Source organism: Eleginops maclovinus, chromosome 7 (genome assembly GCF_036324505.1).
Source record: "Eleginops maclovinus isolate JMC-PN-2008 ecotype Puerto Natales chromosome 7, JC_Emac_rtc_rv5, whole genome shotgun sequence".
NCBI classification, from domain to species: domain Eukaryota; kingdom Metazoa; phylum Chordata; class Actinopteri; order Perciformes; family Eleginopidae; genus Eleginops; species Eleginops maclovinus.
In genome coordinates, this window is record NC_086355.1 from 97901 (window position 1) to 119489 (window position 21589).

Genomic DNA, 21589 nt, shown 5'->3' on the forward strand with positions numbered 1-21589 from the left:
CACACACACACACACACACACACACACACACACACACACACACACACACACACACACACACACACACACTCCCTGCTGCATCACACTGGGTTGTTCCCGGTGAAGAAACTCAGCCTTATAGCACAAAGGCAGGGGGGGGCAGTGAGATCATTTAAACTCCTGATATTCCTCGGCCACACAGGGAGCCCCCCCCCCTCAGTATTACCCGGATCAGACCCTAAATCCTGAATCACACTCCTGTTACAGATCCCCCCTTGGTATTCAGCAGGTCAGCAGATCTGTTTAATCTGCACCTGTTGTGCAGTTGTCGGCTGCAGACAAAGATCAGATTCAGACCTGCTGGGGGGTGGAGCATAACCCTGCAGGATCACTGGGGGGGGCACGGCAGGGTTTTGTGGTTTTATTGGTCAGTGGTGTTGGATTAAAAGTTGTTGTTTTAAGTCTTTCGTTTGTTGATATATCAACGTTAGTGGTTGTTGTCTTCGGTGGACCTGGGACTGAAATATAATGTACTCGTCCTGTACTGCAGTAACATGTGTACTGTAGTACTCCTCCCTTTACTGCAGTACTCCTCCCTTTACTGCAGTAACATGTGTACTGCAGTACTCCTCCTGTACTGCAGTACACATGTTACTGCAGTACTCCTCCTGTACTGCAGTAACATGTGTACTGTAGTACTCCTCCCTTTACTGCAGTAACATGTGTACTGTAGTACTCCTCCCTTTACTGCAGTAACATGTGTACTGCAGTACTCCTCCCTTTACTGCAGTACTCCTCCTGTACTGCAGTAACATGTGTACTGTAGTACTCTTCCCTTTACTGCAGTACTCCTCCTGTACTGCAGTAATATGTGTACTGCAGTACTCCTCCTGTACTGCAGTAATATGTGTACTGTAGTACTCCTCCCTTTACTGCAGTACTCCTCCTGTACTGCAGTAACATGTGTACTGCAGTACTCCTCCCTTTACTGCAGTACTCCTCCTGTACTGCAGTAATATGTGTACTGCAGTACTCCTCCTGTACTGCAGTACTCCTCCTGTACTGCAGTAATATGTGTACTGCAGTACAGGAGGAGTACTGCATGTGGCTCTTCCTTTACTGCAGTACTTGTACACGGTTGTGTTGGGTGAAGGCGAGTCTCGCTCTGATGTGATGATCGGGGTTTGTTTCACTCTGTTTCCGGGCTGGCTGTTTCCAGTCCTGATGCTGAGCTCACAGCTGCATATCCCCCAGTCACTGTCCTGCTGCCCCCCCCCCAGTAAACCTCCTCATTCGACCCGGCTGTGTTCTGTGTTCCAGTGTCCAGTTATGATCACGTGCCGTCGGGCTCTGAGACGGGAAAGGACGACCGGACCCTTTCTGATGACCTCCCTAATGGGGGAGGAGTGGGGAGGGGGGGCGAGGATGAGGTTCCTTCCCCCCGGGTCGCCCCCGCCCTGCTGTCATATAGAGAGGGGGGGGGCAGCGAGGGGCTGCAAGACCCCCTTTGGAGAGGAGACTCCAACACACACCTGGACGGGACCGGTGAGCCACTCACTCTGAATGTGTTCATTTTGTGGATTCAGGACACTTTCAGTATGAAAACATCTTGTGATTATATTCAGGGACACTCATATAAAGACATGCTTCATATTACTATATATAATATATGATATTTTGTTATTAAAGGTGACAGGAGAGAGGAGTGTGAGGCTGAGGAGGGAATCAGTGCAGGTGAGATACTTCCATCATCACAAACAAGACATCAAATATAGTTGTATTTACAAAAGCTATAAGGAACATTAGCTTTCTCCTATTGGTTGAATAATCAACCTTTGTTTTAAGAGTTAGTTTAATTGTACCACCTGTTTTCTGTAATTCTTTATATATGCAGATTGCTTGTTGTTGAGACAAATAGTTTAGGGGCTGAGCGATTCAGTTTCAGTCTGTGTCACATGCTGACTCATGGGTATTCAAGTTGTGTGACTCCTGTCCTCAAACAGACAACAGAGGAAAGAGAAACAGATTCATGACTTTCATGTGACGTTACGGCTCGTCGTTAAGAAAGAAGGTCGAGCTTTAGTTTCCAAACCAACTGTTTTTGTCAAGTTAGTAAAGGCGTCCCTCAGGGCGCCTCTCTGGGTCCCCTCATCATAGATAAGACATGTCTCCCTGCTTTAATGTACACGAAGCTCTTTATGTGTCTCATACTGCCTGTGCTGCAGCACCTCTTTTCACCCTCTGTCTGAAACCAGAGCACAGTCTGCTCTGATTGGTTAGCTGGCCGGCTCTATTGTGATTGGGCAACAGCTTAGAGATGTCCCGCCCCTTAGCCTATCACGTACAATGTGTTAGAGCGCTAGACAATAGGGGCGTGAGTGTACCCGCAGTGATGTCACCATGTTACAGAAGTAAACAAAGGGTTCCCATGGAGGTGTTTCAGGCTGGGGGGGAGTTGAATTAGTTATGATAATTATTTTTTGCTGATTAACTGGATATGTCGGCTTAGTTGAATAGAGTGGTTGTTTTTCACTGGGTGATGTTGGTATTTAAATGTTGTGTTGAAATATGTTGTTGTTTTGTGAACGTGTATAGTAAAACAGAAGAGGACCGAGTACATTTCCCTGAGGAACTCCATGATTCTCTGTAGGAGCAGTTTCTGGTTCATATATTGTGTTTAATTATACTCATGTGTTTTTATGCAGATGACTACGTGTTATATTCTTTAGATGTCTCATGAACTCACCGTGTTCTTGTTTCCTGAGCAGAGCATCTGGACGTCTCGGAGCTCGATGACTTCTTCCTGAACCGTAACCAGGATGGCGATGGAGACGGTCACCCGGCAAACATCACCGAGTACCTGCAGCGCAGCAACACCGCCATCATTTACCCAGAAGCCCCAGAGGAGCTGATACGCCAGGGAACACCTGAGGCCGCCGGGCAGGACGAGAGCGAGCACGGTGAGACCAGAAACAAAGAATATGAAGATCAAAACTAAAATAATATAAAATCAAATCTGAAAATAAAAGATTGGGGTGCAAGCTATAATCTTGCCTAGGGCGGGACAGGGCCGGGCCTGGATATAGCCCTACAATATATTGTTCAAATGTAGTATAAAAGGAGACCTTTAAGTTTGTTGTCCCCTGACCCTCCCCCCTCAGATCTCCTCTCAGGTTCGACAGACGACTTCTCGGCGCTGCTCACCTGTCCGTACTGTGATCGAGGATACAAACGCCTCTCCTCTCTGAAGGAACACATCCGGTACCGACATGAGAACATCCAGGAGAGAGAGAGACTCAGCTGCCCCACCTGCAGCGACACCTTCAGTCACCGAGCTCACCTGGAGCGTCACATGACCAACCACCGACCAACCACAGAGCAGGTACACAGACACACAGACACACACACACACACATGCACACACACACAGTTAGGGTGATCATCAGTAATCTGGTAACGAGACGCTCTCAGTCAATTATCCAATTATCCCCCCGTAACGAGACTCAGTCACCTGCCCCCCCAGACAGCTTTAAACAATGTAATCCCATAAACACCTCTTAATCTGTGTCCTCCAGTTACACCATTACCCACACACTGTACACACACCACTGACCACCTGGATCATTTATGTAGAAAGGACATAATTATTAAAATAACATCTAAATGTATGTTTATATTTAAACCTGGGATTAATCATCTTTTTGAATTTGAAAGACTTTTGCCCCGGTCCAGGGGAACCTACCCACTCCTAATTTAGCAGTTTGTATTGTCTTCAGACTTCATGACAAGGCCGTCAAAACAAACACATCTTCCAAGACAAGTACCCTGAATTTAACAAAAAAATAAATCAAGCAACAGCCAAGCTGCTAACCTGAGCTATCCCTTCAAAACCGGAGAAACCAAGTCTTCTCACTTCTACCCCTGCTGTGGCTCACACACCACATGTGAATCAGAAAGCAAATTACCTGAGAGGAGTGAATACATTTAAAGACCTTCTACACACGATTCAGAACCCTGTCTTTGTTGAGATCTTCTCAGACATTTTCAATGATATAAACCAGGAGTTTATCCAGGTGTTAATCAGAGTGTGTATCTGCAGTCGCTGCTCGGTGAGGCGGCAGGAAACAGGAAGTTCAAATGCAGCGAGTGTGGGAAAGCCTTCAAATACAAGCATCACCTGAAGGAGCACCTGCGCATCCACAGCGGTGAGTTCCCTCAAAAACCCTAAAACCACTTCGTCTAGGAATAGATCTAAGAGCCCAGTCTGCAGGCGGACTGGATCCTGAACCAGTTTCAGATAATGATGTTGATACCCCATGTAGGGAGTTTCTCCTCAGTAACTGGGGGGTTCCTTCAGTTTGTCCTCAGTAACTGGGGGGTTCCTTCAGTTTGTCCTCAGTAACTGGGGGGTTCCTTCAGTTTGTCCTCAGTAACTGGGGGGTTCCTTCAGTTTGTCCTCAGTAACTGGGGGGTTCCTTCAGTTTGTCCTCAGTAACTGGGGGGTTCCTTCAGTTTGTCCTCAGTAACTGGGGGGTTCCTTCAGTTTGTCCTCAGTAACTGGGGGGTTCCTTCAGTTTGTCCTCAGTAACTGGGGGGGTTCCTTCAGTTTGTCCTCAGTAACTGGGGGGTTCCTTCGGTTTGTCCTCAGTAACTGGGGGGTTCCTTCGGTTTGTCCTCAGTAACTGGGGGGTTCCATCAGTTTTTCCTCAGCAGTTGTTTGATGTGAGGGCCTAAGGACAGAGGGTGTTGTATTCATGATCTGTCCCCTGAGACAAATCTAAAATGTGTGATATTGGGCTTTGTAAATAAACTGTGATTGGCTGACTGATTGAATGATTGGTTGACTGATTGAATGATTGGCTGACTGATTGAATGATTGGCTGACTGATTGAATGATTGGTTGACTGACTGACTGACTGATGTTTGTGTTTCAGGGGAGAAACCATACGAGTGCTCTCACTGTAAGAAGCGATTCTCTCACTCCGGATCTTACAGCTCCCACATCAGCAGCAGGAAGTGTATCGGCCTGATCTCCCAGACTGGATCCAAACCTGGATCCAGACCAGGATCCTCCCCCAGCTCCAGTACCTCCTCCCCGGGGAGCCCAGCCCTTGCACAGCTGAGACACAAGCTGGAGACCCGAGGGCCCGTCGATCCCCCAGACCAGCAGCCTGACATCAAGGCTGAGCCGCTGGATTTCAATGAGTACCGGCTACTGATGGCCTCCCAGCAAGGGTTTGGGGGTCCAGGGGTCTACTTGAATGAGGGGGTCCACAGCTCCTCCCAGAACCCCCTGCAGGGCCTGGGTGGCCGAGCGGGGCTGGACCTGCTGGGCTTCTCCCTGGGGAACCTGTGCGAGGTCCAGAAGGTGCTCCAGATCGTGGACAACACAGTTAGCCGGCAGAAGGTGGACGGGAACCCGGAGGAGGTCAAGAAGCTCCGGGCCTACATGAAGGAGCTGGGGGACCAGATGGAGGGGGGGGACAGTCCCACCAAGACCATCATGGACTTCACGATGAAGAAGGTGAATGAGGCCAGGAGCCTCATTGAGTCCAAGAGGAATTTGGTCTTCAAGAAGGAGAAGACCAACCACCCAGAGGGGGGGGAGCCAGACGGGCAGAACCAGTACCTGTTCTGCTGCCAGTTCTGTAAGCAATCCTTCCTGGGGCCCATCCCGCTGCACCAGCACGAACGTTACCTGTGCCGGAAGAACCAGGAGATCCAGGCGGTCCTGCAGCCTGACAGCAGCCCCCCTGAGGGGTCCACCACCGAGACTGCCCCCAGCCAGCCCCACCCCTTCAAAGGCCAGTTCTCCCTGCTGAAGAACTACTTCGATCTGAACACAGAGCCCAGCCACGACCAGCTGGTCCAGATCTCCCTCGCAGTGGGCCTCCCGCAGGACTTTGTGAGGGAGTGGTTCTCCCAGTGGAAGAACCAAAGCCAGCAGGGAGGGGGTCTGAAGAGGAAGACCCCGACCCCCGACCTCCGCCCGTCCCCCGTGATGCACTTTGCTAACGGAGACGCCTCCCATAGACTCAGTAAGACCTCTAGGCCGACCGGGGGGGACAGAGACCCTCTGGACCCCCTGAGGACCAACACTCCCTCCCCCCTCAACCTGTCCTCCACGTCCTCCAAAACCTCCAGCTCCTACACCCCCAACAGCCTGGTCTCAGAGGACCCCCTCGGGGACTCCCCTCTGGATCTGTCCCTGCCCAAACACCTGGTCCAGAAGCTGCTGTCCAAGAGGCCCCGGTTCAACGGGTTCAATGAGGAGGGTCATCTGGTCCACATCAAGAAGGAGGTCCTGGTGTCAGAGGGGGTGGGGGGCTCCAGTCCCCTGTTTGGGATGAAACCTTTCTCCGGGGGTCCGGTCTACACCTCGCTGCCCCTTAACGGAGCGTTCCCTCCACCCAGCTTCCTGTCCTCGGGCCAGGTCCCGGGCCTCAGTTCGTACCCGGGGCTGGACCCCCTGAGCTTCCTGCCCCACATGGCCTACAGTTTCAGCTCCTTCAATGAGATCCAGCAGAGGAGGAAGTACCAACGGAAACCCTGCTTCCAGGTAAACCAGATCTCAGATACTGTCATTGAAGTCCTCACAGATGTGTGAGAACGTGTCTAAAGTAGTTATACGTGGTGGGGGGGATTACTGAAGGGTCTGTGGGGCTGAATATAACAAAACCACCACAGTTTGAGAACCACAAACCCTGAACCTCTGAAACCAGCTGCACCCCCGTACAGAGAGGCTAAACAGACACTTGACACCCTAAATGAGGGATGTTTGGCTGGAAACCTATAAGATGAATTACCAGTCTGCATGTTGATTATGTCCGAAAACTGAGAGAATAAACATTCAGTAAGGAAATCATTTCAATCAATTTTCAACTTAATCAAATGCAACAGTTTGAACCGACATCTGAAGACCAGGAGGTGCACAGCACCCGAGGAGAGAAGGCGTTCTTCCATCAGACGCCACAACATAAAGATATCTTAAAGTGCATAAATCTACATTTGTGCATACGGGTTTAGATTTACATGCAGTATTTGTGTTTCTATTTTGGGACAAACACTTTAAGATAAGCTCTTTATTAAGATATATCTGGGACCCCCCACAGAGAGACTGTGTTGTTCCTCACAAACACCTGTTGTTCACCTTTAACCCCCCCCATATGTCTGTCCCCCCTGTTTTAGGGACTTACCTATAAGCTCTGTCCAGACTGTGGATCTGGGGGGGGCCTGACAGGTGTGGGATTTTCAGGAACTAAAGGGTGTGTGTGTGTGTGTGTGTGTGTGTGTGTGTGTGTGTGTGTGTGTGTGTGTGTGTGTGTGTGTGTGTGTGTGTGTGCAGGTGGAGCTGCCTGGAGGGGACTTCCTGCTGGACGATGTGTCAGACAGGAAGCTGAAGAAGACAGAAAGCGGTACGTACGCCTGTGAACTCTGCGACAAAACATTCCAGAAGACCAGTTCCCTCCTCAGACACAAATATGAGCACACAGGTATATATCCCATCAACACTTAAATTACACCCCCCCCCACCCCACCCCTCTGATGTCCCATCACAACTTCTTTAACCCCCCATATATTGTATCTGTTCACGTAGCCCCCCACCCCCACCCCCGCTCTCTAGTATTTGTGATGTTAAAATATGTCTGAAAATAAAAATTACATTTACATAAAACCATTATTAGCAAAGATAAATGGGTTTAAAAAACACAAAACGTTTCTTTACCTGCTGCCTATGATCCGTGTGCGATCAAGTGAGCTAGCTGACGTTTGCTAACGTATGCTAATGTGTGCTAACGTATGCTAATGTGTGCTAACGTATGCTAATGTGTGCTAATTTATGCTTATGTGTGCTAAATCCCTGTGAGGCACCTCTGCATGATGCTAACTAGTTAGCAATGGCTACGTCTTTTCAACTTTGATAGCTCAGTATTGTTAGCACAATAAAAGTTGTTTTTTATATATGCTGTTAGTATCATGCAAAAAACCACTGGCACCAGCAAGAAAATAGGACTCTTAAGAGTCTCAAACCTAATTTATGGTCGTCCGTCAAAGGCTACGGAGAGCCACGGAGAGCCCTCTCGGTCGTCGGAAACCCTCCCGGAGACACTCTCCGTAGCCTTGCGTGCGCCGGCCAAAATTCCTAACTATACGTCGAGGAGACGGAGACTCGCGGAGACCGCAAGGGTTGTGATTGGTCGGTAAACGATAAGGTCACTGGTTGTTAACATTGTGTCGGCGAGCTTCCACGCTAGCAATAGGCTGTGATCAGAGAGGGACAACTCATTCATTTTGCAAACAACATACGAGATAATTGACGATAAATGTGCCTGCATTTTAGATGTGATAAATACAACTGCCCGTTTCTTCTGTCATTGTAACCAGGGCCGTCGCACAGGGGGGGTAAAACACCACAGCTGTGGGGGGGCCCAAGGCAGAGGGGGGCCCATGGGAAGTTTAGATTATTTATTTTTTCAAAGTATTTTTTGTTGTTGTTCAACTAAATTTCATGAGAAATATCAATCTAAATGCAAGCTTAACGTATTCGTTTTTATAAATTGTATGGTATATTATTCCAAAAAAGTAAAATCTGCTGTCACTACACTAATGTGAACACCCCTTGAGAAAAGCGCAAGATGGTTCAGTCCACACGGTCGGAGTTTGGCAATTGCACCTTGATGTTTACGGTGACTCGGTGTCGGTGTCGGTGATATGCAAGATGTCAGAGCGTAAAAAATGTAAGTCTGGTTCTCAAAAGAGAAAGGAGAGAAAAGACAGGGAGAGGAGGCAAATTGAAGGAAGTCAAGTTCTGACGAACTTCTTTGCAAAGAAAGGTGAGCACAAACGTTTAAACACACAAGATGAAACGGCATCATTAGGTAACATACGTCCTCCGTTATCGTTGCTAAAATAAGCAGAGGCGATCCAAGAGCTACACTTTCAATAAGGCCTTGGTTAAGTTGGCATAAAGGATACATAAAGTGAACATTATATTGCAACAGAAGGCTACTGATTTGAAGCAAGCAAATATGAAATGAATACTAAGCCGTTATTATGCTGGCTACATGATGGATACTAATAGCATAAGGTAGTTCCCAGACGTCCTGATATTAGCTTACACAATGGCCAACATCCATCCTAGCTGCCTGCTAAAACATCATTTGTGAAACACATTCCAGAAACTGCCACAGAAAGTGGTCCTGCAGCTGCAACAAGCCCCCCATCATCCACTGATGCAGACTTGAGACAAGGTGAGCTAGTTCAACATGAAAGCAAAAATGAAACTATTGACTATGACTTGAATGACTGCAGCAACAGGGTGTCAGTGTATCTGGCAATAATTGATAAGAGACTAATGTTGATTATACTTCATGCTCCCACAGAGGAGCCTGATGTAGATAGAGAAGAAGTGAGAGAAGATGGTGGAAGTGATAGTGAAAGAGAAGACAGCGAACATGAAGGTTGCATTCAGGATAGAGAGGAGGACGGACAGGGGACAGAAGAGGTAACACGTAGTCAGGGTGAAGCCGAACAGTTCTGTCCAGAAGATCCAGGATTATGGCCAGAGATGTTAGATAAACACCAGAGGGAAATAATTGTATGTGCACTGGCAAATAAAGAAAAACTCAACACATTGACACCGACAGATATGGAGGGTAGACCCTTTCCAATATATCTTCAATATGTAAAGTCGCCAAATGGCCGTGAGCAAATCAGAAGAGATTGGCGTATTCACAGTGAGAGTGCCAAGGCTCTTTATTGCATTCCATGCCTACTGTTTTCCCATGAGCTGTCAAAGCCATCCACAAGTGCCCTAAACAGCAAGGATGGATATACATTGGAGCACATTAAATGGAATTACATGTACAAAAAACTTCCAGAGCACGAGACAGGCATGTCCCATAAACAGTGCTATTTAAAATGGAAGAACCTTCAGCACTCACTTTTGACAGCCAGTGGAGTTGATGGGCATCTTCAAAAACAGATGCAAGGGGAAATAGAGAAGAATAGGCTGCTTCTGGAGAGGCTTTTAGATGTGACCCTTCATTTGGCATCAAGGAACCTGGCTTTTAGAGGCAACACTACAGATTTAGGTGATGTCCATAATGGGAATTTTCTTGGTACATTGGAGTTGCTGGCCCGTTATGATAACGTTTTACACAGCCACTTGGAAATGATAAGGCAACACAAAAAGGGAAGATTAACACACTCCATTTGCCTTGTACTCCCTGTGTGCCGCTCATACACTCAATTTGGTGGGTGTACATGCAGCTCAGTCGAGCACTGAGGTAGCAGCATTTTTTGGCTTTGTAAATCGTCTCTACAATTTCTTCAGTGCCAGTCCAGAGCGATGGGCAATCCTCAAGAAAGAAACTGGATGCTCACTTCATCGTCCCTCGGACACTAGATGGAGTGCCAAGATTGATGCTGTCAAAGCCGTGGCAACTCGTTTGCCCTCTATTCTGGTTGCACTGGAATGTGTTATAAGCACATGCAATCTGACAAGTGATGCCCAATCGGAGGCAAATAGTTTAAAAACCTATTTCCACACCTTTGATGCAGTGATTTTGCTTACTGTGTGGGTTAAAGTGCTACAGTCAATCGAACATCACATTTCCTCACAACCTGTCACCTCTTCAGCTCCTCAATGCCATATATAAGCTGCAGTTACAGAGCATTTTTGGAGAAATCTGCATTGCATTGAGGATTTTCTGCACCTTACCTGTAAGCGTTGCTGGCGGAGAACGTGCTTTCAGCAAGATGAAACTGGTTAAAAACTACTTGAGGTCCACCATGTGCCAAGGTAGACTGAACAGTCTTGCTCTTCTCTCCATTGAAAGCACATTGGCAAGAGCATTGGACTTTAAGGAACTCCTCAGTGATTCTGCCAGCAAGAAGACCCGTCAGTGGGCATTTTCTGCAGAGTAAACCGGAATATTTGTGCAAAGATTCTGATTCTGAAATCTGTTTGCCTTTTTTGTTTCTTCACATGAAAATGACTATTGAGTCACGTTTTGTTTGTTTGCTTTTATGATTACTATTATATTTCAAGGTATGCCACATTCTGGTTCTCTAATAAGTATAAGGGGTAAATACAGTCTTGTGTGGTTGTGTTTTCTTATACAGTAGCTTAAGTAGACTTGTGAATTATGGTTAAATCATAATGGTTAGATATAGCCATTGTGGTGGGGGGTAAGGCCCTTGGCAGACGGGCGGGTGGGGAGTGTGTGAGTTGAGGGGGTAGGGGGCCCATCGGGACTTTTTGCGTATGGGCCCAGAATTTGGTGCTACGGCCCTGATTGTAACTGTAGGCTTTTTACACTTCGCCAGTGCTATAACAGAGATGCCTGGCCATGGTTCCCTGTGTGGAGCGGAGCCGGAAGGGAAACACTCAACGTCTTTCACGATAGACGTCGTGAGATTAGGTCATTTTGCGTAGCGATGCATACTGATCGGGCGGTGAACTGCATTGCGTATCCGACATCCCCACAGAGAACTTCCAAAGGTTCACGAGCCTCTGCGTGACCACGGAGTCGGAATGACGGATAGTCTTTGAATCAAAAAGGGGCAAAAAAAGGCAGACTGAAAACAGAAAACCAACGCAGGCTGTGACAGTTAGCTCTGTGTTCTTATAGTTAACATATCTTTATATATATGGATCTTTTTTCATTATATAAATATGTCAGAAAATATAAAGGACTCTTTTTGTGAATCCTCTCACGTGAGCTAACGTGTGCTAAGGCTGCAATGGAGGAAGCTTATTCTAATAGTGTTCTTCTTCTTGAACTACATTAATGAAATGATCATAAGTATTATTGTTATACGTCTTCATGAATATGTATGAGTGGCTGGAGAGCAGATTATAGTGTTAATGATTCATCACAGAAAGTCTCTGTGTTTCTGCTGTGAATCCTAAACCGTTGTTCTTTCAGCAGGGGGGAGGCACATCTTCATCATAAACACTAATATAAAACTGAGAGGAGGGGGATTGGGTGTTTCTGTTTCTGTGTGGCGATCCAATGGAAATATATTTAACTGTATATTTATATATCTGAGCAGCAAACAGGGTATTAGTGTTTAACCTCAAGGTTAACACCTCGCGGAGTTTCGGCTGTGATTTGTGTGTGATATCTGGGGGGGTCGTTAAAGACTTCTGTCCTCTGAATCGGATCTGAATATAAATATGAAAGTTCACCTGAGCAGCAGCTGCTCCACCTTCGCCTGTTGCAACCAATTACATCACCCCCCCCCACACACACACACACACACACACACGTAACTCATCATGAATGAAACGTCCCGGTTATTTCTGCTGCACCGAGTGTGTGTGTGTGTGTGTGTGTGTGTGTGTGTGTGTGTGTGTGTGTGTGTGTGTGTGTGTGTGTGTGTGTGTGTGTGTGTGTGTGTGTGTGTGTGCAAGCGTGTGTGTGTGTGTGTGTGTCTGATTGTATATGTGTGTGGGCTGAATGTTTGGCTGGCATTCAGTGTGTCGCTGGCAGCCTGCTGTCAGTCAGATGAAGAAATCTCATATAGAGTCGTAGTAAATCCAGGTGTGTGTGCGTGTGTGTGTGTGTGTGTGTGTGTGTGTGTGTGTGTGTGTGTGTGTGTGTGTGTGTGTGTGTGTGTGTGTGTGTGTGTGTGTGGGCGGTGTTATGGCAGTTTAAATCCGGTGCTCTGATGTCAGTGTCTCAGCATAGAGAAATGATGTGTCCTCTCAGTTGACAGAGGATCAGTCTGAGAGGACACACTAACGCGCTAACGCGCTAACGCGCTAGTCTGAGTCTCACCTACCATTTATTTGTCCACCTATATAATATATATATCATATACAGCAGGCATCACCAAATGGCGGACCGCGGTCCGGGTCCAGACCCATTGACGGTTCTGCCCGGACCCGTTAAAGTTCTAATATTAATAAAAAGATAAATCATTTGTGCATGCGCAGATAATCTAGTTAATACGACAGGAGCGTCATTAATAACCAAGCCAATCAAATCGATTGTTTGCCTTTCAGCGCCAGAGAAAAGCGAGAGAGAGGAGATGAGAGAAAATGGCTTGCTCAAAAGTGAGAAAAGTAGATGGTGAAAACCGAACTTTTAAAGATGAATGGACGGACCAATACATGTTCGTTCTGCCTGCAGCCAGTTCTAAACCTTTGTGTCTCCGGAAAGGAGACAGGAGAAAGGGAGCTGCTCAAAGCTCTGCACTATTCTTTGATTCAGTCAATTCTGCCCTGTTCTATTTTACATTAGGCATTAGCCTAAGGTTCCTGTGTTATTTTATTTGAAATGTATTAATACTTGTTTAAAAAAGGGGGTGGGCAGCTTTAAAGGTCTTTGTCTCTGTTGTCTGGCACTTGAAATGTAGTAAAGACATACAAGTTCAGACTTATCGGCATGTCAAAAGTAGCCTATATTCTTTGAAAACACTTTGACAATAAATGATATAGAAATGTACGTACGTTGTTGATTTTATTGACATCAGAGTACACTATTTCGAGTGACAATATAAGATTCGAACCTTTGCTGGCAGGAAATTTTAGTAACTGGACCTCTTTGAATTGTAATTGAATACCCCTGACATACAGTGTACGTGTTATTATGCTGTACTACCAGTGGAGAAGGTTTTCATAAAGTTTGTATCTGGATATTCCTGACTGTTTGTCTTCTGGATGCACTTTTTATTTTTAATTATATTATATGTTATATGTGTATGGTGCTCACCCCCCCTCGCTGTGTGTGTTACAGGTAAGCGCCCCCATCAGTGTGAGATCTGTCAGAAGGCGTTCAAACACAAGCACCACCTGATCGAGCACTCCCGCCTGCACTCCGGAGAGAAGCCCTACCAGTGTGACAAGTGCGGGAAAAGGTTCTCCCACTCCGGATCCTACTCCCAACACATGAACCACCGGTACTCCTACTGCAAGAGGGAGGCCGAGGAGAGGGAAGCCGCCGTGAGGGAGGCCGGGGGGGGGAAGGACACCCAGCTGCTGATGAGGAGGGTCCTCCTGCAGGGGGGGGGGAGATACCCTTACCCAGAGGAACCAGAAGAACCAGGTCTCAATAATGCTATCCTGCAGGGGGAAGAGTACCGGGACCCCGAGGAGGAACCAGAGGGCAGAGACACCCTCCTGAGGGGGGAAGAGGACAGACTGGAAGCGATTTTCAGGGAGGGAGGCGAGGAAAAGGAGGGGGAGGAAGGAGGCCGGAGGGAGTCTGCGGAAGGCAAGGATTCGCTGAGAGAAAAGAGTTCAGGAGAAAGGAAGACAGACGGGAGGTCGGACCAGGAGGACTGAGACAAGAGGGAACATGCTTTGTTTTGAAGGGGCTGTACTGGGACGCTGAGGGGAGCAGAGAGAGATGAGACTTTTATTTTGTAATCCAACCATCATTATAGTTCATCTTCTCCTAATTTACAGAAATCAAATATCAGAAAAGAACTGCAGAATTCTTTTACATTTACTGTGCTGGTTAACAAGAAGCAGAACGAAAGTCGAAACGTGACGTAGAACATTCATCAGGTTCTGCAGAAATGAAACCTCGTTATTTGAATGTTGTTGCTCTAAAACAAAAGGAACTTGATCAACAAATCCATCGCTTTACATGTTTCACTATTTTCTGACTTTAATCCTCCAAACTGTTAATCAGACCATAGTCCTTTGTTTAAAAGAGAGAAGCATTAAGAGTTTCAGTTTTTTGTTCAAACCTGAAAGCTAACTCTTGTTTCCACCGTTAGCTAACATGCTATGATAACCTATGTCTTATTTTAGGCATGCAGCTCATGCTAACGTTAGCAATGTTGCTATTAATTCAGTGAGTCGTCACTACGTCAGATATTTATCAGATAAAAGGCACTAAAGAAGATAGCATTAGATATCTCAAACAGGTACATCTGGTTTATTAATCTGAATAAGAGTGAAATATCATTTACATTTAGCGATGAAACGAGAGAATTTCTGCTTCAAACCGTTTCTCAGCTCCAGGTTTGATCAGATATTTAAAAAGTGATGCAAAGGGTGAAACCTGATTAGCAATAAAGTTCATTGAGTTATCAAGATTAATTACCCCGATACCTCTGTACAGTGCTGAGTCAGGAAGCTGGGTGGGGTTGTTTAAAAATCCACATTATGCAAGAAATAAAGAGTAAGTAGTAATGCCGCTGGTTATAGTGAGCAGTGTTAATGTACAGTGTTAAGGCCTGAAGCCGTGTGGTGCTACCATGTTCTTAACGTGTCCCGTGTGTTCAAGCCCCAACTTCAGGAAAATGCACTCAAGCCCAGAATCACTACAAAAATAAAAAAATAAAAGAGGAAACGGACACACGGCCACTTCCTGTCAGTGTTATCCTTTTAATGTCTCTTACTGTGACCTTTATTTGACCCTGTTTACTTTGCAAACTCACCACACCACCTTGGGCCTCCGACTTCCTTTAATGTGAAGGAACATTAAACCTGTGTGATTTTCAAAATAAAATTTCAACGTGAGTCTTAACGAGGAGAGGGAGGGAGGTGGGTTATCCAGAGAAAGCCTTGCCCCCCCCCCCCTCACACCTGTGAAGTGCCATCCCTGTACACACCTGTCCTCACACACACACCTGTGCTGTCCTGACATACACTTTTCCTCACACACACACCTGTCCTCACACACCACTGTCCTCACACACCTGTGCTGTTACCTGTCTCACCTGCGTGGCTCAGTGTTAGCTCTTAGTTTACATTTTCTTGTGCAATTCTATGTATTTTGTTCCATGACAGTATTTTTTGTCAGTATTAATTTGTTTTGTTAAATCTTCCAACTGAAATGTATTTTTTGGTTTTTATTTGAGAATTTACCGTATTATTTATGTGACTCATTTTATATTTCCTAATGGTATTTATTTCCTACTGTAGATTACAGTGGTGGTTCCTCACAGAAATGTTTCAGTAAAGTGAAATGCCTCTCTGGAAAATTCTTTTATTTCCTTTGAAATCAAAGGAAATTCTAAGTTTGGGGAACTTTTATATGATTATTGTGAAAACACTGTATTTTTTAAGTTTAAAAAAATCCACTTTATTGATCGCACTGCGGAGGAACCAAGGACTGATGAAGGTGACGATGAAGGAAATGCCTGAAGTATTGTTGTTGTTGTTGTTGTTGTTGAATTCTTAATTTCTCTTGGAAATGACCATGCTCCATTAAATGTAGCCAAATTAAATTTTAATAAAATGTGTTATTCTTGTTGTTGTTGTGTTTGGTTCATTAACACACACACACACACACACACACACACACACACACACACACACACACACACACACACACACACACACACACACACACACACACACACAGGGTCTGTTTTTAGCGTCCTCGTGTCACCGTCACATTTCTCTCCTCTCGCATCATCACATCAGGATTAAACAGCCTTTCTGTGCTCACTGCTACCCTTATATCTTAAAGTAGCAGTGCATGTCAGGAGGAAGTATCATCTTTAAGGATCTACTGAAGTTGCTCATGCACAACAAGCTCAGTGCTATTAGTGTGAACCATCATATCTCCTGTGATTAATTAATGACACATTCAACACGCTTAGGCTACTCACACAGTCTAATAACAGGCATCCACATGTGCTGCTCCCATGTTTATCAAAGTGTACACTGTTTGTTACCTCTTCAGGGCCGGACTGGATTTATACACCCAGCCAGGCCACTACCAGTTTTTCGGGGGGCGTTTTGCTGGTTGAATCGTCAGTATTTACAGTGTTGCTGCCCATAGTAGCTCTGTAGTTTAAATCTCCCTGACATCAGGAACAAGTCCTCCTGTGGACTGTTGGCCCTGAACCTGCCAGCTCCTCTCTGCAGGTTCTACTACCCAAATAGAAACATATGGACAGAGGTTACTGTAGCGTCCCCGGCTAAATGATGGTCGAACTCTCAAACTGATGGTTCATATTCCTTTATTTGCGAACCGTGATCCATTAAAGAACGCACCGTATGAACACACCGTATGAACACACCGTATGAGCTTGTGCCCCTTATTAGCCAGGTGCTAGTGCGTTTCATGTATTTTCCTTTCTCTTTAGTTAGGCACACTTTCAGCACTGAAGCCACACTTTTCCAACTGCCGTTAGAATCCGAAGCACCGGATGTTCATGAGGTCTCGGCGAGACGCTTTCAAAATAAAAGCACTGAATATAACGTCTGCTTAATATATAACAAATAATGACCTGACCTTAACTAATGTTCAGAAACTAAATAGATAAACATAAAAACAACAAATGAAGTAATGTTCTAATCATATTAAAGGTCATTTACAGCTACTACTTTAAAGCGATCCAATGTAGCATTTGTACCTTAAAATAACAGCTTGAAAAGAATTGAGCGGCTAGAATGACTTTTAATATGACGATTTGCCTCTCTTTCATGCCCATCGGGGGTCTGATACACGTTGGCGAGATCTGAAAGAAACATTTGGGTACAAGTTTGATTCAGAGCTTGCCACCTTTCTGCTGGATTAGTAAGTAGTTTATTTGCTGTTCTTGCTTTGTGCTGTGTTGTACTTGCTTTATGTTTCACTGTGTTCGGAAAGTGACTCGCTAGTTTGTTATTGTAACTGAGGGAAACTATTTTCAACAGATTTCGATAGGGTTAGCCTCTAGACTGTATATATAGACAGTTTATGGGTTAGCCTCTAGCAAGACATCTCGTTAGCGATGTTAGCAAGCTTGCTATATCAGCTTGGACTGATGCTGGACTCTCGCATACGCTTCTTTGTGATGTTATTCTGATCGCTATGTGGCTTACTTGCCAACCAAGTCCCACTAGTCTCGGGATATTCCAGATATTTCCAAAGATTTTGATGATAATTGACATTGTCCGTTGAAATCTATTTTCAATAGATTTCGCTAGGTTTTAGCTGCTAGACATGTCGATAGCGATGTTAGCAAGCTTGGATATTGGACGTTGATGCTAGGCTCTCGCATACGCTTCTCTGATGATATTGTGATCGCTATGTGAATGCGACAGGGTGTTGTATTTACGACAGTGTCGTAAACGTACATTACCTCCAAGCCTGTAGGGGGAGCTCCATAATGGGCTTTTTGACAAGTTCCGTTGGATCGCTTTAAGAAGTGTGCTACTGTATTTGAAAACCACTTTTTTAAAATGATTTGGAGTTAAATGCATCTACCTGGAGCACTTTGAGGGCAAATAACAGAGAATAGATGTATGGATACACCCACCTGAAACAGAACTGTATACATTTCAATAATCATAGCATTTTAGGAGCTAATAGCAAAACATTGAAGATCATTTATTTAAATGTTTTGGTTCATTTAGCTGTGAGTGTGTCTGGGCTCCTGAATCAGCCTCTCCTGTCTCCCTCCTCTCCCCCCTGCTCCTCTGTGACGCAGCAGTAAAGACTAGTTTTAGCTCTCGACAGGTTTTATCTTATTTCACCTCCTTAAAATGTTTTCTTTTCATTCATGCATATTTCACTTTACTGTCCTATAGTATTGAATGGAATGATCTCACCCCTGTTTTAATTTATTCTTATCTTTTATAACTATGATAATATTTTAAAGTTGTGCTTTGGAAATGTTTGTTTTACTTTAATGGGGACCAAACCGTTTGAGAGACACTGAGATATCTGAGACTAAAGTTAACTATTTAAACCCTCAGAGGGTCCTTTACCTCCCTGAGGGTTAGGGTTATCAGACATGATGTAGCCATGTCGGCAGGCCACATCATGTAGACAGCCGGTGGCCCTGTGTGAGGCAGACCCATATTTGCACAGCTTTGCATTCACAACACATTAAAGGTCCCCTATCCTGCTACTTTTCAGGTCCATATATGTATTTTGTTGCTCCACTCTGACATGTTTTCATGCTTCAAATGTTGAAAAAGCGCTTTACTTTCCGCACACTGCCTGTACATAAATGACCACTTTCCATCTGAAAACGCTCTGAAGAGCCCTCATCCCCACCTTTGCAAAAACGCACTCTGCTCTGATTGGTTAGCTGGCGACTCTGTTGTGATTGGTAAACCGCTGTAAAGTGAAGCGGTTTTCTTGCTCTTTATTGGCTGCTAGTTCAGTGAGTTTTGGTCGTACACTGATGAGACTTATACCAATGGAATCTGTGGAATGTAGCGTTAGCTCGTTCTCATTCAGTGCTGATTTAGACGCTTGGTGTTGGAATTATGTTTCGTTTTGGTAAAAATGGTTAATATGGTCTGGTAGCTGAGCTTCTTCCCATTCAGTGGGTATGCCACATTAATAGGTTGTTAAAAGGCAACATGTCCTGAGACGCTGCTTCTTACAAGTTACTGCTTCTGGGCTTAACCCTTCTCCTGCGTTCGGTCATACCCCCCTTTCCATACTATTTTCGGTTCAAATTGACCGGTGTGATTTGAATTGTGATATTTCTGGAACCCCTTATCCAAGTTTGATGGTTGACATCTCATTTGAACAGTCAAAGCACGTAGAATCAAGGGGTTGCTGACAGAATGACATCATGGGTGATTTTCATGTTATAATTTTGCAGTAAGTTCAAAGATACTGTTTGATAATGTTTACTGTACATTACATTATAAAAATGCTTGCCATGTAGGCTGTGTAAATGGAGATGGGAATGCTTTAGTTAGTGATGTAGCTGAGATTCCCATTCCATTGATGTATGGGATGTATTGATTTGATACAAACAAGCCAGTATTTCATTGTGTTGTTTCAACTACAGTATATGGTCCGGACCCACCGGTGGGCCCATCAAGTTCAGCAGTCACTGCATTCACTGTGTGTGTGTGTGTGTGTGTGTGTGTGTGTGTGTGTGTGTGTGTGTGTGTGTGTGTGTGTGTGTGTGTGTGTGTGTGTGTGTGTGTGTGTGTGTGTGTGTGTGTGTGTGTGTGTGTGTGTGAGTGTTTGACTGTTGAACAAATCACTCAAAATTCACTGCAAGTGGTGATCATCAATTGTATATGTCCAGAGGCGTAGTGTGGAGGAATACATCAGTCTTGAGGCAATTGGATGAAAAACACAATATTTATGTTAAAAAACAAAGTCACTCGGTCAGATTTGACCCAAAACGCAAAGGAAAGCTTAAAAGGTTAACGTGTTGTGAATGAAAAACTATTGCAGCATTTTTTCACACTTCAGGTTAAGGTAGTGTGCATACCGCCTGAAAGCTCGGTAGCGTAGCGTTGATAGCCTTATCTTGCAACTTTGCCGAGGCTAGCAGTGTGCTTGTGGCTCAACTCCCACAACAGCTCCACAATTCAGTGAAATGTGGAGAACACAACCATCATTTGGATTTTTGCTCCGTTGGAATAGTGGTATAAACAAATGCATCCACTTGTTCCCCACATCTTCTTCGTTTGGTATGGCAAACAAAGAAAGGTTTGGTTCACATCAAAAGTGCAGCGTCTTCTCGCCATGGCTCCTCTCCTCTGCTCGGGTCGGCATAACCTTGGTGGTGTTGGAGCGACTCGCACTGCTATTGGCTAGACTCCAGTTCCATATCACAGTGAGGTCAGTGTGATATGGAACTGAACCAGGAAGTAAAGAAAGGAATCCCATCAAGGCGTTTCAGGCAGGGGGGGAGGGTTATGGGAGAGAATCTCCCTCTGGCCTGAACTTTGGGATTTTAGCTTTTGCAGACCTATGACACACAGACATAAATAACACACTACAGGAAAGGGAAAACCCCAAAAAGCATAATATGGCCCACTTAACAGGCCAGGCCACTGGGAAACCTCCCAGTGCTCCTGATGGCCAGTCCGGGCCTGTACCTCTTCATGCTTTCATCACCATCACTGGGGACTTTAACCAGGCAAAACTGGACAAAACTCTACATACATTCAATCAGTATGTGAAATGCCCCACCAGAGCTAACAACACTCTGGACCTTTTGTATGCTGATACCAAGAATGCATACTGTGCCACTGCCCTACCCCCAGGGCAGATCAGACCACAACCTGGTCTTCCTGGCTCCAAAATATGTCCACCTTGTTCAAAGGCAGCCTGTATCCACTAGGACTGTGAGGATCCACAGTAGTGCCTCCCTGTTTGTGTCTGTTTGTCTGTCTCCCTGGTTGGGCGTGGCTGACCTACTTTTGGATTCCCGCCTCTACACCTCCTCAGCTGCAGCTCATCTTACTGATTGCCACTACTCACCTGCACCTGTATAAAATCCCGGTTCTCATCTCCAGTCTTCCAACATGCTACAACATAGCTTCTTGTTAGTGCCTTTTGAAGTGTTTATTCGCCAAACTAACCTTGTGTTCTCCCTGTCTAGATCCACCTGTTACTCCGGCAGCCACGTCCAGCCACTCACCCCTTTTGACTTGATCCTCTGCCATCTCTCCTATTTTGATTCCCTGGGTCATCCTTCCTAGTCCCACTCTGCTCCGTCCACTGGATTTCCCTGCCTGCTCCTTCCTTCCCCCGACACGGCCACTACTCCCAGACCCAATCCTGTTTCTGGCAATAAACCCTTTTCACTCCACTCTACCCTTCGTCTTCCGTGTTTGAAGTGTGGGTTTAACCTAGTTGCTCGTTCTGAGCCTAACAAAGACAGTTAGGAAGTGGACCCCTGAGGCCAATGAGGCTCTACAGGACTGGTTCGAGACCCCGGACTG

At 45.5% G+C, this 21589-nt stretch overlaps 1 protein-coding gene across 4 annotated transcripts in view; it reads left to right on the forward strand.

Moving 5' to 3' along the window:
* Nucleotides 1–16196, forward strand: part of LOC134867657 (zinc finger E-box-binding homeobox 2-like) — a 47136-nt gene extending 30940 nt beyond the window's left edge. The window contains exons 3-11 of one of the 4 annotated variants that reach the window (XM_063888384.1): nucleotides 1300–1524; nucleotides 1669–1713; nucleotides 2748–2939; nucleotides 3141–3361; nucleotides 4079–4184; nucleotides 4914–6538; nucleotides 7325–7394; nucleotides 9159–9230; nucleotides 13728–16196. In XM_063888384.1, coding sequence (XP_063744454.1) covers nucleotides 1300–1524; nucleotides 1669–1713; nucleotides 2748–2939; nucleotides 3141–3361; nucleotides 4079–4184; nucleotides 4914–6538; nucleotides 7325–7394; nucleotides 9159–9230; nucleotides 13728–14275 — 3104 coding nt within the window. In that variant the 3' untranslated portion in view covers nucleotides 14276–16196. Of the gene's footprint in view, nucleotides 1–1299; nucleotides 1525–1668; nucleotides 1714–2747; nucleotides 2940–3140; nucleotides 3362–4078; nucleotides 4185–4913; nucleotides 6539–7324; nucleotides 7473–9158; nucleotides 9231–13727 lie in introns of all 4 variants that reach the window. The other 3 variants (XM_063888381.1, XM_063888385.1, XM_063888383.1) reach the window with 3 other exon arrangements.
* The last annotated feature ends 5393 nt before the right edge of the window (nucleotides 16197–21589 follow it).